The sequence below is a fragment of the Camellia sinensis genome, chromosome 6 (assembly GCF_055761805.1).
Source record: "Camellia sinensis isolate YWXY chromosome 6, ASM5576180v1, whole genome shotgun sequence".
NCBI classification, from domain to species: domain Eukaryota; kingdom Viridiplantae; phylum Streptophyta; class Magnoliopsida; order Ericales; family Theaceae; genus Camellia; species Camellia sinensis.
Genome location: NC_138966.1, coordinates 85,730,205 through 85,742,676, shown reverse-complemented (window position 1 = coordinate 85,742,676; position 12,472 = coordinate 85,730,205). Strand labels below are relative to the sequence as shown.

Genomic DNA, 12,472 nt, shown 5'->3' with positions numbered 1-12,472 from the left:
GTCAAAATAAGACCAAAAACATGCTTGAACCTAGCCAACATAAGCTAGAACAAAAGTCCAAAAAGCATGAGGCATGCAAGGCTAACAAGGGGTATTACACTACACTTATTACAACCAAACATGGCATGACTTAACCAATGAAAATCAGAGTTATATCATGGTAAAATAAGCCCAAAAATCCACTGAGATGGCATTCCAAAGGCCTAAGTATAGAGGCATGCACAATGGCTCATCCTTGAGGCATAAAGAGCCAAACCTCCTAGGCATTAAAAGAGTGACAAGCACAAGTATATGACCATGGAATATACTCTGAAATTACATGACAAATGATGCCAAATCATGAAAATAGTCCAAGTAATGCATGCTAGCGACTTGAAAACTCAAAGCTAACAAGCTAGAATGCACTATGGCTATACAAAGCATGACATACATGGCCAAAACAACAAAAATTAGAGCTTAAGCATGCTAAAACATGACCAAAAGCTTCTTATAACTAAGCCAAAATCATGCTAGAATAACATGTTAAAGCATGATACACATCAGGCTAATTCATGGAATTGCACTACAAGTGCATGGAGCATGCAAGGGCCAACCAACCAAACTTTAACAGAGGTATGACATGGCAAAACATCACCAAAACATGCTGAAATAAAATCAAATCATGCTAGAAAGGCATGCTACTCCATGAAGCATATAAGACTAGTTTGTGAGAAATACACTACAAGTGTATAAACCATGCAAGGAGTGAGCCCACCAATCAAAATCAGAGTTATAACATATCAAAATAACACCAAAAACATGCTCGACAAGAGCTAACACAAGCCACAAAAGCATGCTACTTTGTAAGGCTAACAAGTCAAGCAAAGAGGATTTACACTACAAGTGCAATAAGCATGCAAGAGGTGACCAAGACAGCCAAAAATCAAGTTATGGCAGGTCTGATAAGTCACAAAAATGCACCTAAACAAAGCCATAAAGAAGTAAAAACACATGCTTATTTGGTTGGCCATCAACACAAGTAAACAAGACAAGAGGAGAGGGGACCACCCTCTCCCATTTGGGCCCTCAAAACAGGGTTTTTACCACTAAAAATCCTCTAGATTTCAATGGTTCTAAGGCCAAAAGAAAGTTGTTTGAAAAGTTTGAAAGTTAGCTTACAAGGCCTTACAAGCTAAGGAGCAAAATGGAGGACAACCCCCTAGCCAACCAAGGCACAAACTAAGACTTTTAGGATTGAAAAATAGAGGAAAAACAGAGGTTTTTTCATTTCAACACCACCCCAAAAGACGGCCCCAAAGTAGTGTGCAAAGATGGTGAGGTAGGTGTGCAAAACAAATACAAAAGAGGAGAGGTGCTTACCCTTGTAGCACAGCAGCAAAAGGGCCTCTTTCTTGGCTCAAATGACCTTCTATCAGCCCAAAAACCAATTCCAAGAGACCTCAGCCCATGGATATGCAACTTTGATGAAGGATGCCTAGGCAAACTAGTTATATTTCTCTACTTCTATGCACAAAAGGGAAAGAGAGAGTGAACTATAGAGAGAGAGGCAGAGATTTAGGTCTGAAAATTCTAGAGAGAGAGAGGAGTTTTTAGAGAGAGAGGCTCTCAAACTTGCTCAAGAAGTTCTAAGTCTTGAATATGAGATATTTGGCTCTATATATAACAAAAGGCAAGAGTTTGGTCGAAATATCTGAGCTGGGGGCTTGTGCATAACAGCTGGAGGTAAAAGACCTGCAAAAAATCTGATTTTTGACATTGTTGGTTGGCCGACCATCATTGGTGGCCGGCACTGCATAATCCATGGCCGGCACCCTTCACCAGTGGCCGGTAGAGAAAATCTGCTCTGTAGGTCCAGCTTCAAACGGGCATATCTCCTTTATCTGGACTCCTTTTTAGGTCATTCTTGTGTCCAAATTGAAGCCCCGGAAGTAATCTTTCCATGGTGGCAGCCTTGCATCAAAATTCCAAGTGTTCTAAGAGATATCTTTCTTTTAGTGAAGACTGCTTAGTTTCGATCCTACCCGGATTCATGCCGAACTTCTCCCAAACTTGTTTTCTTCTCTCCTCTCCTCTTTTCTTCAACTCCAAACCCCTAAACAAGGTGTTTTGAAAGATTTTTCAAAAGAGTTCATCTCTCCTTCAATCGTTTCCACTTTGTCCTCGCTTAGTTTATCGAAAAGCGCAACATTTAACAAAATGCGAGCGTCGGAACATCGTAGGAACCTATTTTCAAAAATGTTTTGAAAGAGAGGGTTTTAAGGTCTAAAAACCATTCAAAATAGTTTTGGTCCAAAAAGGGGTGTGAAGTTGGGATTTGACTCTCTCATTGCTGAAGAAATCGAACCCTTGCACTGCACAACTTTCACCACCAAGTAAACCATCAGTAGCGCCCAAGTCTTAAGGGTGGTAAAAAATGGGGTGTCTACACATGTGCGTTTACTTTCAATTTGTATTTGGTTTGTCTCACATGGTTTTCTATGTGTGTTTTATATACATTTATGTGTATTGTTGCCTCTTTTGTTGTGTGCGTTGTGTGTGGGGGAGTGACATAAGTCATGGTGGGGGGTGGGTTCTGTTATTAGTGGTCTGTTTGTCATTTTAGTTATTTTTTTGGAAATCTGATGTACCACATGTTAAGATTGACAGGGCCATGGGCACTTAAATGATGTTAATCTGTTCATATGGAAATTTGAATGCCAAAATTAATTTGGAAGTTCCGGTTCGATTTAATGACGTGGTTAGTCGTGCATGTGAAAAGTTTGTTGGGTTAACACATGCCAATATGTGTTTGTTCTTCAAGATTCCTGGTTATAATAATTTCACAGTACAGAATGATGTTGATGTAGAAAACATGGTATCTATTGCACGGTTACATCGATTACAGTGCATTGATGTCATCATTCAATTACAAGATCCACCCGACGATGGCAACACTGATAGCCCATTACAGGCAGTTCCTTATCACATGACCGGGGTGTGTGACGAGTCAGACATGGACGACGAAGATGATTTATTGGCAAAATTCTGTCCTTATGTTGACAAGGTGTTTTTGTCTGCTCCATGGGCTAATGGGTTTCAACATATTGGTCAAAGTTTTGAGGGTGGAGCATTTGAATTCCGGAATGTGCTTCGCAAGTATGCCGTTGAGTGTGGATTTCGTTGCAAATATTTGAAAAACAAGTTTGTTCAAATCACAACTCTATGCATAATGCGTGAATCGAAGGGATGCATGTGGTCGGTGCACGCACGTGTCCTGCATGCCAATGGATTTTTCTACCTTCGTAGGTGGGATAGTGAGCACATTTGTGGGGTTGCTGTGCGAACCCCCAAGAACCCTAGGGCTGGTTCCGATTTGGTTTCCGATGTTATTTCTGAATGGGTGCGCGACAGACCGTTGACGCGTCCTACCGATGTTGTGTATGACCTGAAAAAGGATTACGGATTGGATGTTAGTTACCACGCTGCATGATTAGATGTTGAGAAGGCTCGTGGTGAGATGTTCGGTGCATACTCAATTTCCTTTGACCAGCTACAGTGGTACAACAATGTAGTCATGGAGAACAACCCTGGGAGTTACATCAACATTGACTATGATGAACAAACCAACTGATTCATACGGTAATTCGTATCGTTCAAAGTATGTATTGACGGGTTCAACCATTGCCACCCAATGCTCTTTCTGGACGGAACAATTTTGAAGGGGAAATTCAAGGGCAATTTACTAGCCGTTACTGCCAAAAATGGCAACCAAGGTATTTTATTATTGTTCGATGTTCACACCTAATAGTTTCACCTATGTGTGACTGTCAAGTTAATTGTTCACTTAAATTCCACAAATTAAGTTTTGTCTAATTCATAAATACCATCGGCCAGGTTTATTCCCTTTGGCCATTGCGATTGTTGATGTAGAAAACACCACAAATTGGGCATGGTTTTTGGGACACGTAGTAAACATGGTGGATAACCAGAGGACACTAACGTTCGTCTCGGACCGACAACCAGGATTAATCGAATCCATACCCATTTTATTTCCCACAGCCCATCATGCATTTTGTTTACAACATTTGCAACGTAACTTGCAAGATAAGTTGCGGTGCGGGAACAGTTCTTATAGAGCTGGGATGTTGAGTAAATTCCGTGCTTGCGCTTACGCACCAACTGTGTCTACATTTAACTATAGCATTGAAGAGCTCGCAAAATGTGGACCGAAGGTCATGCCGGCGTTCTTAAAAGATTTACCCCCTCATTATTGGTCGAATGCTTATTTTCGGTACGTAATTATATACTTATTTCTTCCATACTTACTGCGTACCTTATGCATGCATATAATGTATGGCACGCTTGTTTGCTCGATTTTCTTCATGTTAACATATTTTGTCTTCATTTCACACCAGTGGTTCACGTTTCGGTGAGATGAGTTCCAATGCCGTTGAGTCATTCAACTCGTGGATACGGGAAGCACGCCACTTACCAATAACTCAACTTGTCGATAGTATTCGGGCAAAGATTATGCGCAAGATAGCAAAGCGGCGACGTAAAGCACAAGCGTGGGCTAGTGTTATTTGTCCCAAAATGGAAGCTCGGTTGGTCAAAGCGTATAACAAAGGCCGATCGTGGCTCGTTAGCCAATCGAACGACAATGTGTACGAGGTGCACTCTGTCTCATTCGTCATGGTTGACGTGGGTACACGTACATGTTCATGTTTCCAGTGGCAAATAAAGGGATTCCCATGCGCTCACACAATCGTATCAATCCGAAATAGCGGATTAGACCTTTATGCGTTAGTTGATACGTTTTACCATGTGGCTGCGTACCGTAAGACATATGAACAAAGCATATACCCCATTCCAACTGTTGAGAAGCCACCATTTTCCATTGCAGATTTTGTGATACAACCACCAGCGGTCAAACGACCACCGGGAAGGCCCAAGAAGAAACGTATGCTTTCAAAAGGAGAATAAGTGCAACAAATTCGGTGTAGTCACTGTCAACGCATGGGTAACCACAACAGGAGGACGTGAAAGGAACCAATTTAGCTTCCAACCAACACTCGACAATTTCAAATTTCAAAAGTACAGCTTTTGAATTGTTTTTAATCTAAATAAGTGGGGTTCCACACCTGCGGGTTCGTCATGTATGATGGCCACGTTTGGAAAACCATGTCTCTATCAAAACAATAGTTGTTGGTTCATTTTTTAACGTTAATACTAGGTTCATTTTTTGCCATAAAAATTGTGTATGCGTATGATGGTGTGCATGCTTTGTATATTAGTGACGCATGTACGATTAATTCTTTAATGTTGCTAGGTTTATTTCAAATCAATTACGCACATGTGTCGCTTGTATATTGGTGGGACTAACAGTTCATCGTCATCATAACAAACGTGACGCTGTACATTTAAAAAAACAAGGTGACCAAACAAAAAAGTACAACATATAAACCTTCATCTAAGCACGAATAAACCCACAAAACAGCCCACATGAATAGCGTATAACACATTCCTATTCATATAGTTTAAATGTTTCCAATGTTTGTGTTATACATTGATCGTCCCATCCTTATATGCACACATCCTACGTAACTTAACCCGTCTCACACATCCCACCAACACAATGCATCATCTTACACAAACGACGTATCAACACATATTACGTGTGATGTCCATGTTCGGATAAAAATGTCTCTATCAAAAACAAAAGTTTTTGTTCGTTTTTAACGTTAATAGTAGGTTCATTTTTTTCCATAAAAATTGTGCATGCGTATGATGATGTGCACGCTTTGTATATTAGTGTCGCGTGTATGATTAATTGTTCAATATTGATAAGTTTAGTTCAAACCAATTACACACATGTGTCGTTCTAATATATCTGGGACTAACATGCCATCATCATCACAACAAACGGGACATTGTACATTTACAAAAACCAAACATCCAAAGACAAAGTAAAACATTTAAACATTCATCTAAGCACGAACAATCACAAAAAACATCCCACATGATTAGCGGATAACGCATTCCTATTCATACAGTTTAAATGTTTCCAATGTTTGGGTTAAACATTGATCGTCCCAGCCTCATATGCCAACATCTTACATATCTCAGACCGTCCCACACATGCCCACTACCACATACTACGTATCCACACACCATACCACTTTCTCAGTAAATAGCACACCATCATGCTAAACAAACATCCACATTCAAAATTGCAAATAAAATTATTTACCGGACTAATTTAACTGTTTGCGACCAAAATAGGAGCCAACATTTTTGATAATAAGTACGTGCAAAAAAAAAAAAACAAACACCATCATTCAAACTGCCCCACTGAGCAAAAATAAATATACGGTTCAAAAACCACAGTACGATGGCCAAAAAATATTCAAACAAGACGCCTGACAATTATGAACCAAACAGTAAACCATATCTAATTCTTCATCTCCCGTACCGGATCGTTGATGAGAGCCTTTACCATATTTGCACGCAACCCACTGCAGTTGGAACCTTGAAGCGACCGTTCTACATCACCTCGATACACATATTGCCTCATTATCGCACACACTAGCACTCCACAATCCAGCCTACACAGATTAATCAGAATCATATCAGTCACATTCACTACGACTGGAACATCACGCCCAAATTCAACTAAAATAATCAAAACATGTTGCACTTGCGAGTCTGGTTTTTGTTGCGGGCACTTGGTCACAGACTCTAGCGGTTGGCGAAAGTTTGCCTCAATGCTATGCTCATCCAGTCCGAATTCATGCAACGACTATTTCATAACAGCCGACACACGTTCTTTCTGCCAAACAAACGACCATTAAACCTGATTTACAAAATTTTTGTCACACAATCACACCTACAGCACACACCACAAACACATCAAAAAAAACTTATGAGTAAAACAACTTCATTGTGATGCATATCTGTTCTGTCCCCACGCTGCCTCATAGGATTGTAATGCTTCCAGCTACCGTCTTTAGTAGCATACACCACAAGCGTCCAATGTCCAAGGTGACACATGGGGAAATGGATGTATCGGAACTCATTCCCTGTAGACACATTCCTCCTCACATATACCTCCATGGCCCGCACATCTTTGTTGTTCACCATATCCTATAAAACAACATGACCAACATCACGTGACATAAAAACGCAACACACACCATGTTCATACGTGATGCACAACAACTCACCAAGAAGATACTACTAAAGAAATACGATTTATCTGCTAAATCATCATCCCCATACATCCTCAATTGATCAGATTTCAACAACTCCACATAAGCATCGATTACCTATCACACACCAACACCAAAGTCAAAACAAAATTATCTGAACATACACTTCATACTGCTCCGCCTATTAACATAATACTGACACATGCACAATAATTAAAAAACCCCAATCAATTACATGATAATCATGATAATACTCACATTTCCATGGATGCTGTTTGTCGAACAAGGTTCTTCACATAGACGAAATACACCACCACGGCATTGGTAACATCCTCCCACATAACAGCCCTACACACAATCCCATTTCAGACATTTAAAATAATTTAAAACCCAAATAAATGGAAAAATAATCAGAAAACTAAATACGCACCCATCACTGTGCATGTCGTATGCATTGGTGATTTTTGTTTTTTCATCCACTATTATCATTTTCCACACACCTAACCTATTGTTCATATCAAAACCTCGACCACTTCCTTTCAAGAAACACCACATCGTCCACATCAATAACTACTTGCTTTACTCCCCGGTTATTTTCTCGCACCACAACAGAATGATCCGTGGCTGCCTTCTTGTTACGACCCTCCAAGCGTGAGTACTTGAAATCCGGAATTTTCCGTACCCGTCTCACTTTGTTCTTAATGTTACGGATGAATGAGTTTTGCATATTCAACCCAGCAACTGTTTCATCCCTATTTGACACACCTACACCTTCGAAATCAGAAACTCTATCGTCGCCATGTCCAACAACTCTTACTAGTATGCACTCCGTCACCGCATCAACGATACCCTCATTATCACCACGTACCCTGTTCGACAACGCTCTCAATGGTGACGCATTGTATACCACTACACCACCACACCCAACTACTCCACCCTCAACATCTCCGTTATCATGCCCCACTTGCATGTCCCGAAATGCTTGCATCACAACATGGACATCACGATCCGCAAGTTGATCCTCGAGCACAACTATTTTATTCTGCAACACCATATTCTTCTCTTTCAACTTACCAATCTCATCGTTTTTCATTAGCACTACACACTCAAAACCCCCCACTATGTTCACAGCTTGCAATTCCAACTTTCTCTTCAACCCAGCAACATCTTCTTCTAGTAACGCAACCATTTCATTTTTTTTTTGATCTGCAACTCAAGCCCTGTAATTGCACCTAGTGCTTCAGTCAGCCTACTATCGCCCACACTTTCGCATCCTTGTGCTCCGCGAGGAACATGCACTCCGTCTGTTTGTATTGCCCCTTCAACCTTCTTCGACTGTTGCATACTGCCCACAACATGATACTCACGTCCAGTAGCACCTCTACATCCAACTTTACCCACATGTACCCCCTGCTCAGCTTCCACACCGTCAACCTTCCACACATCGACAAAATGCTCGTCCCCACCAACACATTCCACGACATCTGCCACTGTATCTTCCCTCATCTCGATATCTGACCCCATTACTTCACGCTCATATTCCAAAGACCTCAGTCGATCAACTTTAACATGCGTTTAACAAAACATACACAAACATTAACAAACACACAAAGCATCCCGACGGAGAACAATGTACACCATAGATTTCACGCAGCAACGACCCTAAACAACCTTACCTGAAAATTGATTGGCCCAGACAAATTTACACCTTCAACTTTCTTTAGCAAAGCCCCAATGTCCCACTTCAGGAATCGGGGGAACATGTCGTCGGTTTGAGGCTCAATCAAGGTTAATGTTCACATATCCAATACTACAATACCAACAAAAAACAAAAAATAGTAACCAAACCATCAGCCAATTATGGTGACAAAAAAATGCAGTATACACAAATGCAATCAGTCCAGTCATGTAATGGTGAACATACCATCCATGCCGCTACATATCCAGTAACCTTCCCCGGTGTTTGATGAAACTTCTTCATTGAACCTATCAACGTCGAGAGCACTGCTCCAATCCAATCATACATTCTAACCGTGTTCAAGTCGTTCATGTACCTCACAAAGGCCCAACTTATTGTTTCTCCTGAATTAGCGAAAAAAAGTTTGCCACACATGTACAATGCCAACAACTTCGCCGTGTCCTCCTCATCTTGTTTGGTTTGTCCTTTCACAGCCTCTAGGAATAACGTCTTCACGACTTTCAATGTTATGCGTGATGTGTCACGGCACCTACGTTGGACAAAGTCCGACATTGGGTGCTGCCCCGGTGACAAATCCAACCGCTTTTTCCCACACTACAACCCAAATATCAACCTTACATCACTACTTCAAAGTTTCAAAATTTCCCCCCCAATGTGGAATGAATTTTCTCGCGGGTCATACGTGTTTATTATCTTCGCGATTAGCTAATCACCTTTCCTGAATTCATTGTGGTTCAAGTTGTTCATGTGTATTGTTTCCATCATAATCCAGAACGGTGTTTTCCTCATTGGTTGCAGTTGCCCCTCTCGCAACTTTGTAGAATTCACGAGCTTCACTATCCCTGCCACATTGGACCGGTAATTGAGTCTCTTGTGTGTCAGTCGTTGTGGAACTTGCACAGGCTTACTAACATTTCAACCACCCATGTTGTGAACGACTTTGGACTTCTTGAATAGGATGCGCCCCTGCATCCTTACTCCCACGCTGTCTGCCTTCAACCCTGCTGTTTCCTTACCTTGTTTTCTTTCACATGACCTTGTCTACGAACTCCGCACCATACCACAATCTACACACCAACACAACACATTTCAACTCCAAAAAAATACACAAATACATAACCACAATGCACACAATTCAAACTGACATGACACACATGACACCAACTGCAAAAAAACAAACACAACAACAACAAACGTGACAGATTGGTCAACTCCATACACATACTCCGCACATTAGACACACACATGTCACTCGTGTGGTACAAAACCTCAATACCCCACGCTCAAACCCCACATACCCCACTGCCACACACCCTAATGGCACACAAACATATTTAATTATATTTCTTTGTGGTCCCAGCATTCACTTCCTTCAAACAACTTTTGTCATCCACATGTGTGGAACATCATACAAACATACCCACAATACACATCACCATTGTGAAACTACCTCACAACACACACAAAATACGCAACCCACACACACACTCAATAACACGAATTACGAACCCTACCCCACATAAACTAAACCCCACAACAGAACCCTACCACCAACAAAACAACACACATCAACCACCCCTACCATACAGCACGTGTACACACAACCAAACACTACAACCACAAATCAAATACACTACACAAAAAAACATCATCGCATCACGAATGTTCGATTTAACCATACCAAAACAACAACATATCTACTCGTAACGAAAACAACAAATTCCCACTTACCACATCGTTACACAATACATATAATACATATACAGTGAACATATCTTCTTCAGCCATAACTGCAGTCTGAATCAAACAACTACCACGAATGGCGAACACTAGGGTTTCGAAGCAGTCGATGGAGTTAAATGTGACACCCTTGCGCACCTTTGCAATCTTCACCGATCGTTCCTTCCCCAAATCACGCAACGGCGAATATAGTAAACCAAAATTTTCAAATTTTAGGAAATCGCAATATTAGGGTTCCTCCCGTCACATAATACCAAATTGCAATTGGTGTGGGATTTTTGTTTTTGCATTAAACGGGTTATGGCAATGGGTATGGGTTTGTGGGCATTCTATTGAAGGGCTTTTGTTACAAATGTGTGGGAGGCTAACATCGAGTAAATCACGTGCCACTCACAGAACCAACAATCACATTAGAAACCCCTATAGTGCGTTTTGACGGTGCATGACACCATTTTGTGTAACAAGGGGCCCACCTCAAATACAATCCTTTCATACTACCTCACTAGTGCCACACGCATTTCAACACCCCGCCCCTCACATACAGCTATAAGTCATACATTCATACGCACATTAATGGCATTTACGTCCTTTCACACACAACGGGACTAAACAGATCATTATAAAATAAATGGGACCAATTAGATCATAAGACCAACATATGGGATTTTTGGGTAAATTTCCTTTTTTTTTTTAAACATTTTAGGGGGAAGCACCAATAAATCCAATTTCTATATCTTAGTAACCAATAAATCCTCTAAATAATCTAATGAACTCAACAGTCTCATTTATGTGGAAATGACATAATAACCTTATGTTTTACATTTGAAATGCTGGTTAATACCCATAAATGACCAAAATATCCATGTCTTAAAATTATCCAAAGTTTACACTACAAGAAAAAGCATATTTGGCGACTAAAAAAGCACCTTTGGTCACTGAAAGTATAGGTGTTGGCGACTAAAAAAGCATTAGTAGCCAAAAGTAAAGATTTTTGGCGACTAAAAAAATTTATTAGCCAAAAGTATAGGTTTTGGCGACTAACAATCTATTTGGTTGCCGCTATAAGGCTTTTACCAACTAAAAAAAGTTTAGTAACCAAAAGTAAGGCTTTTACCGACTAAAAAAAATTTAGTAGCCAAAAGTGAGGCATTGAGAGACTAAAAAGATGTTTGGTCGCCAAAAGTGAGGCTTTTATCGACTAAAAAAATTTTAGTATCCAAAAGTGAGGCATTGGGCAACTAAAAAGATGTTTAGTAGCCAAAAGTAAGGCTTTTTGGCGACTAAAAAGAAGTTTAGTCGCCAAAAGTGATAATTTTAGCTCGGGAATTAAATTTTTTAATGACTAAAAAAAATTAGTTGCCAAAAGTATAGAATTGGCGACTAAAAAGAAGTTTAGTCGCCAAAAGTGGTCTCTTTTTTTTTCTAGTAAATAATTTATTTTTTCTTTAATTATGTTCAATAAAAAATAATTATCTTTATATATATACTTTTACATTAATATGTGTCTATGTACTATATAAATAATATATGTTGCATATATAATTATATGGTGTTATAGAGGCGTAGTGGAAAGAGTGTGTTGCATAGGGTTTATGGTGTGCAAGGTTGATGGTTCGAATCTCTACAAGAGTAGATATGAAGCTAGAGAGTGTAATTTTTTTTTTTTTCACGAATGAGATTTTGGCGACTAAAAGGTTTGGTCACCAATTCCTTGAGTATTGGCGACTAAAACATTAGTCAGCAAATGTATAATTTAAAAAAATATAATTGACTATTGGCGACCAATAATTTAGTAGCCAAACATTTAATTTTGCCGACCAAATAAAATTTAGTAGCTAAAAGGTAA

The 12,472-nt window shown here is 40.0% G+C and overlaps 1 protein-coding gene across 1 annotated transcript; it reads left to right on the top strand.

Annotated features, from left to right (window-relative positions):
• Window positions 1-3,953: 3,953 nt before the first annotated feature.
• LOC145793396 (uncharacterized) lies at window positions 3,954-4,962 on the top strand. Its single transcript, XM_082876215.1, has 2 exons — window positions 3,954-4,270; window positions 4,395-4,962. Exons 1-2 carry the CDS (start codon window positions 3,954-3,956, stop codon window positions 4,960-4,962), a joined length of 885 nt encoding a protein of 294 aa, XP_082732341.1.
• The last annotated feature ends 7,510 nt before the right edge of the window (window positions 4,963-12,472 follow it).

Excerpts from the sequence above, each read along its gene's own strand:
- LOC145793396 (XM_082876215.1), top strand. The coding sequence starts at position 3,954 with ATGGTGGATAACCAGAGGACACTAACGTTCGTCTCGGACCGACAACCA. Across the intron at positions 4,271-4,394 it reads TGGTCGAATGCTTATTTTCG|TGGTTCACGTTTCGGTGAGA; the intron begins GTACGTAATTAT and ends ATTTCACACCAG.